This window comes from Oryza brachyantha, chromosome 11 (genome assembly GCF_000231095.2).
Source record: "Oryza brachyantha chromosome 11, ObraRS2, whole genome shotgun sequence".
Lineage (NCBI taxonomy): Eukaryota > Viridiplantae > Streptophyta > Magnoliopsida > Poales > Poaceae > Oryza > Oryza brachyantha.
The window spans coordinates 725,233-747,092 of NC_023173.2; the positions used below are offsets into that span (position 1 = coordinate 725,233).

Here is a 21,860-nt window from a genome sequence, read left to right on the forward strand (position 1 = left end):
TGTTCCGTATATATTAATTGGCTAACCGATTCGCTTTCATCTTGAAAGATCAAGCTAGCTAGCAGTCAGCTGGTATGTACTTGATCGGAAGACAATATCATTTATCAGGATAAAAAGTATGCAACCGAGTACAGTGGCTTAAGTAGCACCTAGAGTCTTGAGTTTAAATCTAGAAGTATATGAATTTTACATTAGATAATTGAGGGGCTAAGTCCTCTACTTGGCTAAGTTTCAAAAATATAATGGCCGCGTGTATATCAGCTAAGTTTTTAAAAAAATGGCCGCATATATATATATATAAAAAATCACTTACCAGGAGGACTGATCAAGCAAATGAATATTCATTATATTACTGTCAAGTCAAATATTAATACTAGCAATTTTACCATTCTTGATAATGAACAGGTACTGTATCTTCTAGCATAAAATTTAGTGAATGAGCTACTTTACTGAAATTAAAATTTTGAGCGTAAATTTTGATAACTAGAGATACTTTTTCTTAAAATTACACAATGTTATTAGGACAGTTTACCATCTTTAAGTACTTCTGGCCCTCTAGATATTAAAATTTTAGTACCTCGAGATATAAAACAACTAGAAGAACTAAATTTTATACTAAAAAGTATAATATAGTACGATGGTAAAATTGCTCATGTTATTATATTAAATGTGGTTAGGGCTATTATTAAAGATTCATTGGACAGCCGACATCTATTTGTATTAGTTCAACTTAATCTAAGTTCTACGGAAAATGATCTCACAATAACTTTTATGCTATTTAGAAAGAAAGCTAAGTAGATTGTGTTGATAACTACCTTTAATTATGGACAATAGTAAAATTTATATCTAACTATGTATTTTTATAAGTATATTAAATATTTTATTTTAAACTATGGTAAGATATATTTATCAATTTATCTATTTTAAAATGATATATGACACACAACTTTATTATAGAGTTATATATTTTAGTTTCAATTTTATCCTATGGAATTTTTACTACACATATTAGCGGTGTAGTATAATAAAATTAAATTTATTAAATCCATAGCAATGGACGGCTCACATTGAATAATCATTGGATGGTACATTAAAAAAATCCTTAATTATAGGCTTCTTAGTATCTCTAAAACATGTGTGTATGTAGTTTTCTCTACAGAGTTATAGAAGCCCATTCATATTATGCATCTATACCTCATGAATGGTTGCATTTGGTGCAAAACGAACGTTGGTAAGTACGGTTCATTGAAGATGACCGAAAGCATGAATAATCTATTTAGATGTATGCATTCTACTTATGCAAAGCCGTGATATAACGATAAATAATGTATTAACTTAATGCAATTCACTTAGTTTAAATATAGCTTTTATTATGTACTAAAAGTATGAAGTAACTATTTGTCAACATGCAATTATGGAAGTATATTACTCCCTAAACCCTAAACAAGGAAGCAAATTAAGCTAACAAAAATTAAACATATAATTACACACACCTAAATACTCTATGTGCATTTCTTCCATGGGTCATAGAAGGAGAACATGTTGTCAATAGAGTTTATTCAACTGCGGGTCATATGCAACGATACCTTTCAGTTGTAGATTGATTGAGTACATATATATATATATAGGTAGTCATACGTGGTATGTATGAACGGCCCTAGGCCTAAGTCCATCACCTCCTTTAAAATTATATAAAATTATTATATAAATTTTAAAAAGTAGTTAATACAATAGCTTAGTCTTACTCTTTTAGGGCATCTTCGGTTTAGAGGAATTTTGGAGAAATTGAACTATTTTCTCTGAAATTCCTGTAAAATTCCTGTGATCTGAAGAAACCTTTAATTTATTTTTAAGTTCCCTACCTACTTGTATGCTAGCAATATATATACTTGTGCATGTGTACATGCGTAGATCATGCAGTGCCAATGTTGAACCAGCTTAAAAAACATATGAGTCCACACGCGTATATACTCAAATCAGTACATGGGGCCAACCGATGAAATTGACACGTACGTACGGCTAGTGTATTAATCGCAGATTAAAGCGCGCTTGTTCAGATTAAATTCCAGGGGTCAGCTGAAAGTTATTTCTGCGGTGACAAGAAGCTGCGAACGACAGCTAGGTGACGTCAGCGGTTGTGACGTCATGGACACAAATCGTGCTACTCGTGTGCGAGAGCGACCGTCGTACCGTGAGTTGACAAGCATATAAAGGCAGCCCTGCTTTTGTTTTGGTCGATGTGTCCACGATAAAAAGCTATCTACTTTACCTAAATCTCAGTATAATTATCTTCTATTTTATCTATTTTTAATCTATTTATTTTTTACTTTTATAAACTCTAATGCAATAATTGCTCATAAATAATTTTTTTTCAAGAACACAAGTATGAGCAAAAAATGATCTTATTTTGAAATGGATACAGTTGAAAGTGTTTTTAAGAGATTAAGAATTATAATCCAAGAATTAAAAAACACCTTTCATTATAGTTGAGGACTAGGGCTGTGTTCGGCTGAGAGGGAAGAGGGTAAGTTATCCGGCGCGGAAAACGTAGTAATAGATTAATACATAATTAATTAATTATTAATTATTAAAAAAATATAAAATAGATTAATATGATTCTTTAAAACAACTTTCATATAGAAAATTTTCGCAAAAAATATACCGTTTAGCAGTTCGGGAAGCGTACGCGTGAAAAACGAGGGCTCTTAGATATCTAAGCTGGCTGCCGAACAGGGCCTAGGGAGTTCATGTAATATAGATGGCTAGCGGTAGGGTTCAAAAGTAAGTGAAAATAACAGTTTTTATAATCTAAGTATTTATGTTGGGATAAATTTGAATCCCAAAGATAAAAGTATATTTTAGGGTAGAGAGGACCATGTGAAAAATATTGAAGAGGAAAGAAATATATGATCTGTTGTATATTGCACTGACCCTCTGAGTATATTTATAGGGTATATAGGAGATAGAAACTTAGAGTACAAGATAAATACTCTATCATATCTCTCTAAGATTTTATCTTTATCTCTAGAGTTTCTATTGAACTCTGTTATCTCTAACCGTATGTATCTATATCTCTAATATCCACCCCTGCTCTAAACTGAGGCATGTCCTGCTACCGCATCGGCCACTAGGGCCGATTACGTGGCCACACAGACCACTTGCGCCTCTCCCGGTACCTAGGCCGCTGCCTTTGGGTCAAACGAGTACCCTCATCCATGTAGTGAGGCAAAACGACCGAGGGAGTGGGTTATATAGGCAGACAGTTCATCTTCACCGATGGACCACCATACTTACCCGCTAGCGAAGACGGAAGCACTAGGAACTGTAGGATCGAACAAGATCAAACAAACCTACCAGAGGGGGGGTGAATGGTAGGGAAAAACAAAACCCAAAAATCTTTCGCGGAATAAAGGATTACCTCTGTCGAAGAAATTGACGAAGATTTGCTACCTTAATCACGTCGCTCCTGTGTCGCCGCTACCTTGATCGTGCCGCTCATGTGCCGTCGAGCAGATCATCGAATCGCGCCACTCCTATGACGTCGATCGGATCGTCGGAATCCAAAAAATCACCAGTAGATGAAAGTCGAAAACGTAGATTGAATGATCTTGACTTTATTGCATCAACTGGTATTTACAAAGTGCACCAACAGCACTCCTATCAAAATCGTCGATCTAGAATCAACAACTAAGTCTCACAAAAGCACACCGGGGGCATACCCCTCGGTCTCTATTTATATCGAAAAGTCTATCACCAAATAGGAGTAGGACTCCTTATACTAATATGGCTCATCTCTTAGTTTTCCTAATTAAATCCAACATGCCAAAATCAGGCGTGCTACAGTAGTCCGACTGCTACAGTACCCGCCGCGCTACAGTAATCCGGGTCCGCTACAGTAATCCGATCCGGTTGCTACAGTGCCGCGCGCTACAGTAACGACGCTGCTACGGTGTCCGAACCTGTAGCAAATTCCTTTTCTTTTCTCATCCAGTTTTGATCCGATTTACTTCCCGATTTTTCCGGCGCTTACACATACAACATGTGAAGCCCGTTACGATTCCATCCCACACGGTGTTGCTCCACCATGTGCCAACTCGTATTCAATATCGTCACCTGGCATCCTCGATCGTCCGGACCTCAGCTCCTCCCTGAGCCTAGTCACGATCCCACCGCCATTGACCGATATTGACTTCAAGTCACCTGCACAACTAGAGATAAACCAACCGTTTCTGAGCACAGATATCGCAACCTGACTCACATTAGTTACACACACTCGCACCAACACCTTAATTGTTTTCAAACCAAATTCAATTTATAAACCAAATGGCAAGCCAATTGTTCATCAGAAAATATTAATCATGCTTATGATCTTACAGGAACATGTGCCGCTTCATCTTAGCCACAAGTGCTGCCACATTACTAGGCCACCAGTGCTAATTTGTTATCGCTGGTGGCCCTTTCTCTTATCATGGACCAGAACATCACTAGCGCATATTCTTACAGTCCACTAGCTATCTTTTCTGGATACCGTCGGCTAAAATCACTTTTGTAGGATCGCAACAGAGTAAAGGAACTACCAAGGGGGGGTGAATGGTAGGTAGATCAAAAACCAAATCTTTTCGTGGAAATAAAAGATTACCTTCACAAAAACCTTACCGAGGTCTCCGGTCGCCTACGTTTATGCCACCGGTCAGACCGTCGTTATGTGGCCAGTCAGACCGCTTGCATAACCTCGGTCAGACTGACGTTGAGTGGCCGGTCAGACCGCTAGCCTACCTGCGGTTAGACCGTCGAGATCCTGAAAAAACGTCGATCGATAAAGCTTCAAGATGTAGATTGAATCTCTCGACTTTTATTGATCAACCAGTGTTTACAAAGTGCATAAGAAAGCACTCCTAACCAAAACTTTCGATCTAATATCAAAATAGAGTCGAAACCCTAACTTTTCTCTCAAACGGCACAAAAAAGCTCTCCGGGGGCATACCCCTCGGTACCTATTTATAACCTCGATGTGGGTATGCAAGGCCCACGTATCTAGTACGAATTAGGACTCCCAATCTCATGGGAAACATATCCTTAATCGTAACTAACCATATCTCTATCTCTAATACAACAAATCTTCTCAAATCCGGACTCTATCCGAACTCAACTTCCATATCCCATACGCACACAATATCTCCATCGTATGCCACATGGAATCTTCACCACTACGTGCATTGAACTCTAGCCTAAGTATTCCACATGATATCTCGACCGCCGGACGTCAACTTATCTCCAAGTTGACTCCCGATCCATCACCGGCAACACTCTCCCAAGGCATCAAGTCACCTACACATGAATCAAACAAAGAAACCATATTCCGAGACCAAGCTATCTCCAACTTGACTCATGATTAGCAAAACAACAGTACACATACGTATAGAAACCAATTAGAAGTCGAATTCACAAAGAACAAATCTGAAACCGAAAAGAAAACCAAAAGCTGAAACTTTCGGGGCTGACCTGTCGGTCTGACCGCCCAGATACATGTGGTCTAACCACAGTTATCTGAAAGGTCTGACCGCCCATATAACTACGGTCTAACCGCCCGGTCAATTTTTATAAAAATATTTAACTCGCAAACCACCAATTTGTTTATCACAGAAACATGTAGATCACTCCATGATCTTTAGTAGTTTATCATGCTAGTCATGGTCAGAAAGTAACAATAATCTCATCTTCCTCTAAGAAAGAGGGAAAAAAATTAAAGCAACATCTAATACACACAGTAGTACAAGAGGGAGTTGATGCATGGATGGATGTGTGACAAGTCATATGTGTCTAGAAACTGAACAAATTGTTGATGCTTCCGTCGAAGATATCGTCGATAAGATCATTATTAAGGACCAAATAGCCCATCCAATTACCGTCCGGCACTGCCATGTGCACCGGCAACCTGATCGGGCCGGTCAAGTCCATCTCCTGGACCACAGCAGAATTAGCCGAGGTGGCGGTCGTCGGAGTAAACGTATTGTCCCAGCAGCAGTCATCACCGGAGGCGATCAACTGCCGGCAGAAGTCGCCGTGCTGACCACTCCAACTACTACCAGTGCTGCTCCATGTAGTAGTGATGATATCCGACGAAGACGAGGTCGGCGGTGATACAGATTCAGCAGCACTGCCGGCGGTAGGGACGATGGTGGTCTCGAGGATGACCGGCGCGACCGATTCGACGGACTTGCAGGTGTGCTCCGAGATGTACGCCACTGTGTACCGTGCTGCTCCGCCGCCGCCACCGTCGTCGTTGCGCTGCACTGTCTTTTTGGCGCCGCAGCCCTGGTCTGTGCTGTTGGTGCACCGGTAGTAGCTCCTGCATTTGCATGCTAGTTATTTACTTAGATCCATCATATCATTACTTGCAAGTAGCTTAGTTGCTGCTTGGATCCAGGGATTTTTTAGTCCTTTGTCACATTAAATATTTGAACGTTAATTAGAAGTATTAAATATAAACTGAGAACAAAACTAATTACATAAATAAAGGCTATTTTATTAGACAATTTTTTAAGCCTAATTAATCCATGATTAGCAAATGTTTACTGTAGCATCATATTCGCTAATCATGGACTAATTAGGCTTAATAGATTCGTCTCATGAAATAGTTCAAGAGTATGCGATGGGTTTTATTAATGATCTATATTTAATACTTCTAATTAGCATCTAAGCATTCGATGTGACATGGACTTAAAAAAGTCCAGAGTATCAAACAGGCCCTTAATTATCAAGTAAAGTTGCTGACTAACACCGTTTGGTGCGTGAGATTTTAATTAGTTGATTGACTGAGATGAGATGTAAAAGAAGCATGCAAAATGTAATTCAATTACCCTGGTTAGTTCCTAATTTTTTTAGTTGATTTTAATTAGTGCATGATTAGCCATAACTACTATAGTAACACACATGTGCTAATAACGAATTAATTAGACTTAAAAAATTCATCTCGTGATTTCCTGACAACCCATATAATTAGTTTTTTAATTAGTCACCAAAATGGTCTTCCAATATCTAATTAAACATCCGATATGACATCCGATATTGAGAGGTACCCATTAATCAGAGCCCCCAATCAAACATAATCAATGGTTATGATTTGATACCTCTTACTACTTCGTACTATGTCAAGGACTATAAAATTACTCTTTTTTCGGGAGCAAAGTTAGGGTGTATATTGGCTCCATCATTCATCTAGATGTAGATCAACAATTAACATCCAAGAAGACTGGCAAGCAACTAGTGTTGAGTCTTTGAGTCAACTAATAAGTCCTATCTTTCAATAAGTCATTTTTTTTCCAACTCAGATCGACAGGTTTACACACCAGTGACGTCATGCCACTGACATAAGCAAGCTAGCAGACACAGTGCACGTGCATGTCTCAGTCGTCTGTTAATATTGGTCAATTAATTAGTCCAGATGTGCCGGTCAAGACCTCTGACGTCCATACTCCACGCTAGGGCTGCCCAAATTCACCAAAAACCTTGCGTGATAACCAAAATCGAACCGAAATAACTAATTTATATGGTTATTTTGGTTTTCGGTTTTTAAATCGGTTTTAAAATTAATTAGTTTGGTTTTCGGTTTTTTAATCGGTTTTTATTTTTAGAAAACCAAAATAATCAAATTAACCGAACTAATACATCACTAGTCTGTATTCTTTAAGTTGTGGCCCAGTTCAACCTAATAAGCAAGTGTGAATATGCGATGCAACCTTCACTTCTGGTCTCCTTCCGTAAGTCTATAACTATCGATCTATTATGCATAGTGTATTGAACTTATTGTTGTTATTTTATCGGTGAAACTGTAACGATTAATCTTATAAAGATCTGTTAATAATTTTGGTTTTTAACCGATAACCGAAGTAACCTAACCCAAATAATTCGGTTGTTTAGGTCCGGTTAATAATTTTCCAGTGTAAATTCGGTTTTCAATATTCAAAAACCGAATAAATCAAACCGAATAAAATATACTAACCGATTGCCCAGCCCTACTCCACGCCGTCCACCGTGAATGGCCTTCAATTAACAAGGTCGTTTAACGGTGATGTAGCTAGTTATAAAGAGTAAACCTATGTAAATATTTTATTGTACTTTTACGTGGGTAGGTAAGCTACGCTATCAATACGACACTGGTTTCTATCTCTTTGGAGTGTGTTCTATATGGCGTACTTCTAGGTGAGTCCGTGAGAGTGGTGTGTGAGCACAGTATATATGTGTTTTTTCACTGAAAAGGTTTTAATGACTAGCAGGCGATAATATTAGATAGTTAGTAAATTATAGTAATCGCTTATACCTAAGGGTGAGTGTAATATATCTTGTCTAACTAGTTGTGCCAATCAGATTGAAGCTTCCAATGATTATGATCATGATATGCACACGTAGTTTTGCCAAGTGGAGCTGCTGCCTAATTAATATCATGATTAATTGAATGTGTTCTTAGTTTGCTCTCTTGCTGATCGAATTCTCCAAGGAGAAAATCAATTATAGTCGCTGCTTGGTTAGGTCGCACTCCCCCGGTGCCTTCTCACACGCCATGGGCCGGACGCCCGTGCACCTTGGTTGCCTCACACCTTGCTAGGCCACGCGCGCCGTCGTGGGCTGTGGCCTCGCGTGCTGCTGGTGGGCTAACGTTGTCGCCGTCACCACACATCAGCAGGCTAACTTGGCTCAAAATTTACGTAATGAGCCGAGCGTACCAAAACAGAAATATCCGTATTTTGTATTTTTTAAGAAGTAAAAAAATATATATTGGATGCTCTTCTAGAAACACCCACCTTAATCTTAAAACTTACAAATAGCTAGAAATTCATATATTAATAAAAAATTCTAGATATTCCCACATTACTGGGGGAAATAAAATATCTTAGCTAAATACCCACCTTGCGCACTAAGCCTGAATAATTTGGATATAAATACCACGACTATGTGTCATACTAATTTGGACTGTATCCACATATATGTGGCCTCCCCTAATGCACCCAGGGATACAAATAGAAAGAAATGGCAAAGATAGATAATTATTTTGAAGTATCTAAGAACAGAGAATCTTTAGTCACCCAGTAATTAAAAAAAGCTTTGAATGAGTTGATCATATTATATTAATCTGAACCATTGCAATGGTGGGGAGAGGAAGTGTTCCTAGGTCTTACGGGGCGCCACCCCTCTACCGTCACCAACCCGTCGCCGCTTTCCCTCGTCGTCCTGCCACCGGTAGCGCTATGGAGAAGACGAGCCAGGGGAGAAGGGGTCGGAGGGAGAAGATGAAGGAGATAGAGGTTCGAGGAAAAATGGAAGAAAAGATGATGACACATGGACCCCCACGTGTTAACTCAACCAATTGACCAGTTAAACGAGCCACATTAGCAAAAACCACCTTCAAAACTACCGAGAGAGTTATTTTGCACCAGTTTATGTAGTTCGGAGAGTCAAGATATTTGATTTTATGGTCAAGAAATGTGAATTAGATTAGACATATATTTGAGAGAGTCAAAAGTGAACTTATTCCCTTTTCGTGTGCTACTGCATGGGCTTGCTGAAGTGCCGTTGGAAACCATTAAGAATGCTTTCCTATGCTTCGATGTAGGCTTTTAGCATGTTGACATCCTGACCCTGCACAGCTACACCGTCACATGCTCCTTCCGTTTCACACTATAACATTTTTTACTAATAAATCTAAATATGTATATTAATTTATTAATAATTCTAAACAAGATTAAAATAATCTTATAATTTAACAATTCTAAATAAGATTAAAAGAATCTTGTAGTGTAGAACCTGGTCCACCATATAGCATCATGCCCATTACAATGGCGAGTGACGAGCAGATGCATCTGACAGTCTCACGAAAGACAAACGACATTATATTGTCCATTCCACATAACAAATGAATAAATGATGATTACATGAAGAGTTGTTGGCTTGTTGCGTTGTCCAGCTTACTCAAACAAAACAGACACCAGATCAGAGCCACTGATTGTGCCGCTATATCTGTTCACCATTATCTTTTAGCTTTTACTTGTACTTAAATTTAGAGTTGATTTTAAGACTTTTTTTCATAGCTTATTTTCACTCTTGATTTTTATCGATATAAATATGTATATAAAAGTTTATTCGTAATTTTTTTATTTGTAAATATATCGTTTGGTTTTTCATTTAAAAGCGAAAAGATGACCCCGTTGTGTGCAAATATATATGGAGTAAACAAACATCTAGCACGAATAACGGTTACAATCTTGTCCTACCAAATGTACACAGCTTTATGACGAGAATAAAAGATTACGATACCTTAACTAAAGAATGGCTAACGAGCTTCAGAATTAATGGTCCAAAGTCTTCTGAAAGACAAACATAATAATATTCATGCAAATATGTCCATTCTTTGTTCATAGTCATAACTTTGTATTCTCCAAACTCCAAAACTGGTGGTCCTTCCTGTTATAGCTGGGCCGACCCCAAGCCAGGGCGGCCAGATTTTCATTAAGCAAGAAGAAGGTCCTTCCTGTTATGCCTGGTAGTGATCAAAAGGCCACGGATTTTTTTTTTCTTCTGGATACTCTGTTGGAAACTAGCACCATGAATTCAAAAACTGTCGTGTCCATCATCAAACACTCTGTTGTATCGTTAACAACTTGCTTACTGAATCATATCCCATGAGCCGGTGAAGTGCCGAATCTGATACCTTTTTTCTACTTCTTGAGTCATCAACAGCTGGTCTAGTTCTCCCAGAGAAGTTTCTTGAGAATGAAGCTCCACATTCTTCGCTTATGCTCACAGGGTCTCCTCTTGAGCATTCAGCAGAAATCGAATCTGCATTCTCCATCCCAACAACCCTGTTGTGGACAGGCTTGTTTGGTTTTTGATCTTCTTCCTTACTGAGCATTGTATCTTCACTATGTGTATCAGGAAATGATAGCACAAGGGCCTTGGAGCACCGACCGCACTGGAACTTACCAGACTTCCTTTTCAATACATAGATATCTGATGGCACTTGAACCAAACTGAAACAGCCATTGCAGATTGTAAATGGGGAAGCACCAGACAGAGAACGCAAAATGTGTTTCATCACTGCACATTTCTGCTCTTCATAGCTCGAACTAAGTGACTCCTGCTCAAGAACTGTGCTTCCCGCATATGAGGATTGATAATATGAATTGAACTCATGTGCACTACAACTATAGGGGATAGGTGGTTGCCTATGTCCAATATCGCAGTGCGAATGAGATGGTAAATAAGGATCTGGTGATAGGTACCTTGGTGGATTTTCGTGATCATAATAGGAATCAATATGATCAGAACCGGGGATAGAATCAGCATCATAACCACAAGAATGTTCATCATTGTACATGTTTCCCAACCCTTTCTGGCTAGAAAGCCAATTTAACTGATCTCTTAGGTCATCCATCTTTTTCAGACGCTCAAGTTGATCAATTCTGTTGAATTTGTCTGATAGATTATGTTCCAGGATCCCATGACTCGGTGAGCCCCTTGAAAGAGAACTTGAGGTCCCATCCATTTGAGACTCGATAAAATTTTGGATTGACCAAAGATCCTCATAATCAAGTGATAATTTTTGACAGAGTACTCTACCTCTATATGTGTTAGATTTTTCTTCTTTTCTCTTATTGCAGTTAGGCGGTAGCATGGCACAAAATTGATTATTTGACAAACTTGAAATAGTAGCAAAAGTTCCACTATTAGCTTCAGCATGGTTGACCATGTTGGTTTCTTCTGGATGCCCCTCTTCCATTTCTTCTGTATCAACAGATGCCAGCTCACTTTGTTTGAAACTTTGTCCAGATTTGAGATGCTCATCATCCCATGTCAATACTCTTTCTTCATATGAATTAGCTTCACTTGCATCCAAAATGTGCTTTTGTTTACCATCCTCATCCAAAATGTGATTTTGTTTACCATCCCCACCCAAAGTAACCATTTCAAAAATATCTCCGTGTGAGACCATAATGTCTTGGTCTAGTGGTTCTTCAGCGTCACCAAAAGACATCTCTAATTCTTCAATCAACCGGCCATGAGGATCTGATCGAGGGGCGTCATTCATTTTGTTCCCCCATGAAAATCTGCAGCTACCCATTTGCGAACATAGATCATCATAAAGTTCACTATTTTCTGCTATAGCTACAAATTCATCTTCGTCATCGCTGATTGAAAGAGACCTCACCAATTCTTCAATTAGATCTTCATGTGATTCAATATGAAAACCTTCATACGGATGGAATATGTCTTCAGAGTCAGTTTCTTCATCAGGTCGGTTACTTGCAACTACCTCTTGGGAGGTCACATTATTGTTAATAGTGCAGTTATCCTCAGCTAAGCTCTCTAGTTCTCTTGTAAAAGTGCTGTTAGAACCAGCTCCGTCCAAGTACACCATGCTTCGGGTGGTAGCAATTTCCTTGTTGATGCTCCCATCATCCGTAATGGAACCTTTTTCACTATTGATATTTCCATCATTTTCGACATTCTCTACTTTCTTCATTGAGTCAAGACTTGAATCAAATAAACAGCCTTTATCTTCATCATTTATGTCTTCAATTCTAATATCAGAATTGCCAGAATCCCAATCAACTAAGGAAGACTCGATGTTAATATGCTCACTTGAGTCGATAATATTGCTAGCGGACGTAATTCTTTCCTCTCTTGAGAAGGCAATCTTCTTCTGCAGCGCACCAGGTTGTGAATTGGAGGATGGTAAAATTTCCTGCTCATTTGTACAAATCAATTTTTCACTCTGAATGTCTCCTGTTGAATTATTTGAAAATCCATTGTGTTCACCAGATTCTGTATTAGCATTCACTGTTGATGCAACTCGATTTTTTGCTGCACAGTAGATACCAATAATTATCAAAATTGTACACGAGAAACAGAAATCTTTATATGTATTAATTGGAGGCTCTCCTAAAAAGCCACTACATTAATCCTAAGAGATAAAATAGCTAGAAATTCCCACATCAATCAAAAATTCTAGAAAATCTCATGTTAATCGGATAAAAGCAAAGATCTTGACTGTCTAATTCTTTGCTTATATGTAGTAGTTGTAGCCTATAGCCCAGACTGAATACATACAAATTTACTTCAGAATTACTTTGATCAGGATTCGTATGATTGCTGGCCTGCTGGTTGCATGCAAGATATATCTGAATCAGATTGGTACAACCGGACCCGATCGGTTAGTACGAGAGAAAGACAGTACTAGATGCTGAACACGACATGAGACCAGACAGCTCGCTATTATTGCAAGCTATGAGAAAAACGGCATCCAAGCTACAGTCATAGCTCACTTTACATGTCACTTAAAACTGACAGTTCTTCATGGGCAAATAAGATGCATGAAGTTCCTTAATTCAATAACTACTAATTATCAACATACACTACGGCAAAGTTCAGAAAAAAGTTTGTGCTGCGGTCCTACATGGCGATGCACAAATATGCATGGATGTGGCACATAAGCAAGCATGTTTGTATGGTGAAAAAGAGAAAATACTGAAACTATTTTTTGTCTCATCATGAATATATGTTAAGATAAATATTAATGATATTCTTAATTTCTCTAAAAAAATTAAAATAGTGATGTTAACTAAATTAAAAGGTTCATGTGTTGTATAGTACTCTCCCATACAAATGCAATAATTGAGCTACCTAATTAACTCCCTCAAATCTAACTTGATTTTGGTGAAAAAAATAATAGAGGTCATGGGATATATAATGTCATGAGTTAAGGTGTAATACTCAGTTATCCATGCGTATATGCAGAGCCACCAAACTATACAAAGAAAAAACCCACCATGTATGAAACTAATTTAAAATTTTGGCACATAAAAAAAATAATTGTAGCCCGTGCGGTCTACTGGTTGATGAGTAGTATATCTAACGAGGAAACTGAAGGAAGATTAAATGATTGTTACCTCTAAGAACAGTACCGCAACCACCACAGTGGTAGACAGCAATGGATGGATACTCTACAAGAAGCTGGAGGCATCCTGGGCATCTGACGAAACGGATCTTAGGAGCTTCCATGGAAATGGTACTTTTTGAGCAACTGGTCAAATATAGAAACTAGATGCACTTGACAAAATAGCATCCATCTTTTGAGCTACTGATCCATTCCTTGGTAAGGTGCTGGAATGCATGGATTGTAGGAACTCCATTAAGTGTTCCTCACGTGTTAGGCTCAGTAATCTACAGAAGCAAGCAGGGAAATTCTTAGGATTAAAAATGTTAGAATTAAATGGCATAATAAATAACACAGCACCAGTATCATGGTCTAGAAAATATATAGAAAACAATTATTTCGGGGGTCAATTAGTCCACAGAAGCTAGATTAGGTTGAGAGTAATCAAAAATGGCTGGCAAATGAACCTAAGAACATCAGCCATCCAATGCAAGAGAGAGGATACATGGATTGGTCAAGTTCATGCAGCAGTTCGAAAACTAAAGGAGATACTAGTTCGGGGCAATGGAATTGAAACCAGATATGAGAAAGAAGTAAAAGTCGCACCTTTCTTGTGCAGATCTTCCGGAGCTGGTTTCTCAAGAATCAAACATCTTTGCCACCTGTCCTGAGCCCCAAAGGAGCAAGAACCAACAGTTCAACACGACGAACTTGAGATAACAGAGTAAAAGAAGTGCATTTTTGTCGGCCGAGGGGCACGAGGAAGAGAAGCTTATAAAATGGCCACACCAAAAGGTAGGAGAAACGAGGAGCAATCAGCCAGCATGGAGAGGGACCAAATCAATTCTGCTCCTTGTTATTTTCTTCTTTTGTGGATGGCAGGAGATACACGGAGAAAGAGAAGTCTGAACTGCAGATTGATTGGGACTAGTTGCCTGATAGAAAGAGAAGAAGAGATCCAAGACTAGCAGCAGGCTTGCACCTCACCTGTTACACCAGCCAAATGATGGTTACGCTTGCATTCAGAGCTGTTGCCTTGTTGAGTTGTCCAACGTACTCACACAAAACAGACAAAAGATCAGAGGCACTGATTGTGCCGCTCGATTTGGTCAGTGCAAAATGTATACAGAGCAAAGAAATAGTATGTATTAACAAACATATGGCACAAGTAACTGTTACAATCTTATCCCACCAAACATACACAGCTTTACAGCAAGAATAACAAATTACTATATACCTCAATCAAAGAATGACAAAACTCCAGACTTGAAAGCACAAAATCTTCTGAAAGACAAAATAATAATAACTTGCAGGCAAAGTGTCATTCTTTCTACATAATCACAACTTTGTATTATCCTCCAAACTCCAAAATTGCTGGCCCTTCCTATCCATGGCAGGAATCAAAAGGCTACAGAAATATATCACAAATTCTTTCTTCTGAATACTCTGTTAGAAACTGGTACCATGGATTCAAAACTGTCGTATCCATCGTCAAACACTCTGCTGTGACGTAACAATTGGCTCGCTGAATCATACCCCATGAGCCGGTGAAGTGCCGAATCTGACGCCTTTTTCCCACTTGTTGAGGCATCAAAGTCTGGTCTAGCTCTACTAGAAAAGCTTCTTGAAGATGAAGCTCCATACTTTTCAATTATCCTCATAGGATCCCCACGCAGTTCAGCAGAAAAAGAATTAGCTCCCTCTATCCCATCAACTGTATTGTGGAGTGGCTTTTGATTAACTTCCTTACTGAGCTTTGTATCTTCACTATGTGTAGCAGGAAATGATAATACAAGGGCCTTGGAGCACCGACCGCACTGGAACTTAGCAATCTTCTTTTTCGATACATAGATGTCTGATGGAACTTGAACCAAATTGAAACAGCCATTGCAGATGGTAAATGGGGAAGCACCAGACAAAGAACGCAAAATGCTTTTCCTCACAGCTCGTTTCTGCTCTTTGTAGCTCAAACTAAGTGACTCATGTTCAAGAATTGTGCTTCCCGCATATGATGGCTGATAATATGAATTGAACTCCCATGCACTGCAGTTATATGGGATATGGGGTTGCCCATGTCCACAATGATAGTGTGAATGAGTTGGTGAGAAAGCATCTGGTGGTGGGTACCTTGGTAGATTTCCATGATCATAGTAGGAATCAATAATATCAGAATCAAGGATAGAATCAGCATCATAACCACAAGGATGTAGTTCAATGTATTTGTAGCTATTCTGCTGCTGAAGGTGCCCAAGGCCTTTGTTCTTGTACCTATTTCCTCCTTTCTGGCTAGAAAGCCTATTTAACTGATCTCTTAGATCATCCATCTTCTTTAGTCGCTCAAATCGATCAATTTTCCTGAATCTGTTTGATGTATTACGTTCCAGGTCCCCATGATTCGGAGAGCCACTCGAAAGAGAACTTGAGGTCCCATCCATTTGAGACTCGATAAATTTTTGGATTGACCGGAAGTCTTCAGAATCCAGTGACAATCCTTGGCGTAGTTCTCTACCTCTATATATGTTAGATTTTTCTTCTTTTCTCTTATTGCAGCTAGGTGGCAGTATGGCACTAGCATAAAACTTATCATCTGACAAACTGGAAAGAACAGCACCAGTTCCACTGTCTGCCTCAGCATGGTTGAGCACATTGGTTTCTTCCAGATGTTCCTCCTCCTTTTCTTCTGTGTTAACAGTTGCCAGTTCATTTTGTTGGAAACTTTGTCCAGATTTGATATCCCCATCATCCATTGGCAGTACTCTTTCTTCATATGAATTAGAACCACCTGCATCCAAAATGTGATTTTCTTTGCCATCCTCTTCCAAAATGCAGTTATATTTATCATCCTCATCCAAAATGTGATTTTCTTTGCCATCCTTTTCCAAAATGCAGTTATCCTTACCATCCTTATCAAAAATGTGATTTTCTTTACCATCTTCATCCAAAATGTTGTTTTCTTTACCATCCTCTTCCAAATTGTGATTTTCTTTAGCATCCTCATCCAAAATAACCTTTTCTACAATGTCATTGTGTTGGATCATAACATTTTGGTCTACTGGTTCTTCAGAATCACTAAAAGACATCTCTAATTCCTCAATCAACTGGCCATGAGGATCAGTTCGAGGGGCATCATTCATTTTGCTCCCTGATGAAAATCTGCAGCTGCCCATTTGAGAACGTAAAGCATCATTAAGTTCACTATTTTCTTCTATATCCACAAAGTTGTCTTCATCATCACTGAGTGAAAGAGACCTCACCAATTCTTCAATCAGATCTTCATGTGATTCTACATGCAAACCTTCATATGGCTGAAATCTGTCTTTTGCACCAGCAGATACGTTATTTGATTTACACTCAATTTCATCATCAGGTCGGCAACTTGCAACTATCTCTTGGGAGTTCACACTATTATTGCTAAGAGTACACTTCTCCCCAGCTAAGCTCTGTGCTTCTCTTAAATTACTATTAGAACCACCTCCGGCCATGTGGACTATGCTTTGGGCGGTAGCAACTTCATTGATGATGCTCTGATCATCCATGAAGGAACTTTTTTCACTATTGACATTTCCATCAGTTCCAACATTCTCTGCCTTCATTGATTCAGGACCCGAATTAGACACAGTTCCTTTATCTTCATCATTTATGCTTTCCGTCCTCATATCAGGATTGCTGGCATCCCCATCAACTAAGGGACAATCAATGTTAACATGCTCACTGGAGTCGATACTGTTGCTAGACAATACAGTACTTTCCTCGCTAGCAAAGGTAATCTTCTCCTTCACCACACCAGGTTGTGCATTGGAGGATGGTAAAATTGTCTGCCCATCTATACAGATCAATTTGTTGTTCTGAGGATTCCCTGTTGAGCTATTTGAGAATTCATTGTGTACGCCAGATTCTACAGTAGTATTCACTACTGGCGCAACTCGATTTTTTGCTGCACAATAGATACCAGTAGTTATCAAAATTGTACACGAGAAACAGAAATATTTCATATACTACTTATAGGCCCTTCTAGAAGTTCCCACATTAATCCTAGATGGATAAAAGGCTACACATTGTCACGTTAAGCTAAAATCCATCGAAATTCCACATTAATCAAGAAAAAGAGAAAACCGTAACCATCCAATCTATTTAACAGGTATATACTAAGTATAGAATCAATCTCCTCAATTTGGTGTGTTGTACAGCTTAAGGCTTATATTAAAAGAAAAATTCATGCTAGCTACAGCTCACTATGAGTAAGTGTAAGTACGTACGCGATTAGAACTGTGGAACAAAAACGTATCTACAGCGTGTTATATCTTGCTATGTACGTATCTAGATGAAAACAAAACAACTGCTCTGCTCAACCAAGTTAACATGATTGGACAACAAAACGTACATGCTTGAAGCTAATTTTTAGCATACTGCCAGGTATGTTACAGGAATCAAATACCTTAGCAATCTGTATTTGCAGAATTATTTCTAACTAAAATTTGCTGCTGAATTTGTAATCCAATGGAAAGTATGTGAAATTAATTTATTAATCTTCCATTTAAAGAAGTAAATAAATGTTTTGTCAATCAAGTAGTGAACCGGTACTGTATGCAGTTTCAATTTGGAGATAAGACTTCATACAATAACTAAAAGTATAATGGTAGTGTAAATTTGGAATTATTTTTTTTCAAAAACAAAAGATGCTGCATTCAAACATAAACAAACCATGTGGACTGCGGATTTTCTTTTTCAAAGTTCAGCATACTCAAAGAGATTGTAGATTGGTGTGCAACCTAAGAAAATTCATGTACTATTATGAAGCATATGCTCCTCCATGTTCTGTGATCAAAGCAATGCATGAAGTATTAGCTCATCAGGAAAGAAAAAGGAGAGCCCATATCTTCCATTAAATAATCAAATTTGCGAGGAATGAAATATATTGGTTGATAGCATAGAAAAGTATATACTCCTAGATCAGTATAGCCCGAGCATGTGCATGGGTTGATGACTAGTATATCTAGCGAGGAAACTGAAGGGAGATAAAATGAAAGTTACCTCTAAGAACAGTACCACAGCCACCACACTGGTAGACAGCAATTGATGGATACTCCACAAGAAGCTGGAGGCACCCTGGGCATCTGACGAAGCGAAGCTTAGGAGCTTCCATGGAAATAGTCTCGCTTGACTCTTGAGCAGCTGGTCAAATAGAGATGCACTTGAGCAAAATGGCATCCATCATTCTGATTTGCTGCAGGGGCGGATCTATTGTGGAACATAGGGGTTCAGTAAACTTGTGACTAGTCTTCCTTAAGTTATTATTAAGGCGAATTAAGCCAGATCCAGATGAGAGGCTATCTAGGGTTCATGATGCAGAAGAGAAAAAAGTAGAGTGCGTGGATAGATATTAAGAGATGAAAAAAAATAGGAAAAAAAAAAGAGGATTTGGATGGATGCTCACCGGGTGAGGATGAGGCCGACAGCGCCACTGCTCGCAGCGGAGGCGGCGGGAGGAGAAGCCCGTCCTGGGCAGCCGCAGGGGAGAGCGCGGAGGGGAGGAGAAGCCCGTCCTACGCCGCCGCAAGGGAGAGCGCGGAGGGGAGGGGGGAGCTCGCCGGCCGGCTGTCCCTGCCGCCTACGGGAGAGAGAGACCACAGAGAAAAGAAAGATACGTGACAGAGACTGATCTGGTTACATTCAATAGAAAAAGGCAGGGGGCATTTTGGTCTTTTCAGGTGACTCGTATGATTATTATAACATTGCAAAATATGCCTACATCAATTAAGCTAAGCTAGATTGATAAATAGTATTCTCCGCTCCATAATATAAAGCGTAACTATCACTAATATAATGACCATGAAAGAGATACTTCTCGTTTAGATTATATATGTGTATGTACTAATGTATATAATATGGTTAGATGTTTTGATGATGAACAATGTGTCAGTTAATATATGTTTTCATGCACGCTTTATATTATGGGACAGAGAAAAAATAGTTATGGCTTACATTATGGGATTATGGGATAGAGAGAACATTGCTCATAATATTCTTTTTTATTTTATATATAAGATGAACTTTGAATATATGGATGAACAATTAATTATAAAATTAAAATTTTATTATTGTATAAAATATGTACCAAATATATTTGTACTGAAATGATTTTGGAACGAACGATTTACATGTAACCAACAATGCATAATTTTGAAATACTTAGTTTTCTTTGGTAAAAAAACTCACATAACATCGTGTTTAACTATTCGTCTTATTAAAAATTAATTAATTATTATTGAGTTTATTGTGATTTGATTTATTACTAAATTTATTTTAATTATAACTTATATTTACCTATGTTTGCATATTTGTTTAATAAAACAAATGATCAAATATATGTCAATGAATCAATAGCATCATCTATAAAGTACTATGTTAACATAGGTAGTTCTGATTCTATATGTTCTTTATACCACAAATGAGTCATTATTGTGTTCTGCCATTCTGCTCATGTAGGTCTGGTTAAGCTTGTTTGCACACATTCCTTGATATTTCATGCGACTAATATAACGCCTTGCTTTCTTTTTCCAGCTGAGTCGGACATGATGGATTTCTTCTAGGTATTGGATTTTTGATGATGTTTATCTTGAGTCAGAACAAGTCATTCTCTTCTCTCCACCTCAGGTACATGTTTTTTTAGGGGGCAAGCGGACAGTGTGTGAAGGATGTGGCTGACATCACTGAGTGATTGACGAACGGAAACACCTCGAATTTTTTATGTTGGTTAAGATTTTTTATATGTCACATGTTACGGGTGTAATGGTGTAATAGTAATTTTTTTAATATCGAGAAGACGAGAAAATATACTCAAAGCACAACAATTTTCTTCTTTCTTTTTTCTAGCCACAAAAGGCTTCTTCTATGACTCTATCTTATTGATTAATCTTTTTTTACTTATATGGTAAGTTTAAAGTACTATTTTTTCCTTCGGAGTCAAAACCACCATTTTAGACGTAATTGCCATATTGAAAATTAGATATAAATATATAGAATACAAAGTGTAAGATATAAAAGTGATAATATAATGTTTGACTATTTTCTTAATAACAAAGTAAATTTTAGAAAACCACATGTATTATGATTTATGTCACCCATATAACCCCGGGTACTATGGTCCTAAGACTTCACAAAACACTGCCCCTATGTATATTAAGCACGCATTTAAATCAAGAAACTTCATCCTACAGTGTCCATGGAATTTTTAATTATTAATCTCTTAATGCAAGTTGTTTACCTTAATTCTTCCCTATGCACAATAGTATTTTAAATATTAAATTTACTTGATATTTACATAAAATGATGTTATGTGAAACGCATCGACCATAAATTCTATGGTCACATACCATATACCATAGTAGGTTTTAATGCAAGCTATAAGAAACATAGGCCTGGTAAGTTTCACAATAATTAAGAACATTATTACTTCATCTGTTTCAAATTACTTGGCATTCTAGTGTGTTGCTCTAGGCTAGATATTGTTTGGACCAAAAATTTCTACAAAATCAAATAGCTTCAAAAATGCAAATTATATAATATGAGAATATTCTCATGGCGAATCGAAAAACTCAAATTTTATGATGTTAAACTATATGGATTTTCAGAAATCGGTAGTCAAATATATAAATAGTTGCCTTAAGACAAAATTAGACAAGTAATTTGAAAAGGGGGAGTTTATTCCACCGTTTTGGTGTCAATTGGTTTGAAGAATTAAACAAGTTTAACTTTGTAGGTAATTGGTGAGCAAAATGGTAAGAGAAGAAAAAAAAAGGTAAAGAAGATTACTTGGGCACTAATGGGTAGCTCAAGTTGGTGTCTGGTAAGGACCAAAGTGAGGATAAAGGTTGAGAAATGGAGGAGAGGGATTAATGAAATGAGAAGATTGGAAGGACAAAGGAAGAGG

At 38.0% G+C, this 21,860-nt stretch overlaps 2 protein-coding genes across 3 annotated transcripts; both read right to left on the reverse strand.

The window, feature by feature from the left end:
* Positions 1 to 10,219: 10,219 nt before the first annotated feature.
* On the reverse strand, positions 10,220 to 14,751 carry LOC102700467. The gene is made up of 3 exons (XM_015842671.2): positions 14,537 to 14,751; positions 13,944 to 14,217; positions 10,220 to 12,858 (listed from the first exon to the last, which is right to left on the reverse strand). Exons 2-3 carry the CDS (start codon positions 14,053 to 14,055, stop codon positions 10,628 to 10,630), a joined length of 2,343 nt encoding a protein of 780 aa, XP_015698157.1. The 5' UTR covers positions 14,056 to 14,217; positions 14,537 to 14,751; the 3' UTR covers positions 10,220 to 10,627.
* Positions 14,752 to 15,054: 303 nt separating this feature from the next.
* On the reverse strand, positions 15,055 to 19,533 carry LOC102700746. Of its 2 annotated transcripts, none has more exons than XM_006662615.3 (3): positions 19,365 to 19,533; positions 18,962 to 19,168; positions 15,055 to 17,864 (listed from the first exon to the last, which is right to left on the reverse strand). In XM_006662615.3, the coding sequence occupies exons 2-3, from the start codon at positions 19,071 to 19,073 to the stop codon at positions 15,352 to 15,354; spliced, it is 2,625 nt and encodes an 874-aa protein (XP_006662678.2). In that variant the 5' UTR covers positions 19,074 to 19,168; positions 19,365 to 19,533; the 3' UTR covers positions 15,055 to 15,351. The 2 variants fall into 2 exon arrangements, with proteins under 2 accessions (XP_006662678.2, XP_040384554.1); XM_040528620.1 differs by having other exon boundaries at positions 18,962 to 19,102; positions 19,365 to 19,440.
* Between the last annotated feature and the right edge of the window lie 2,327 nt (positions 19,534 to 21,860).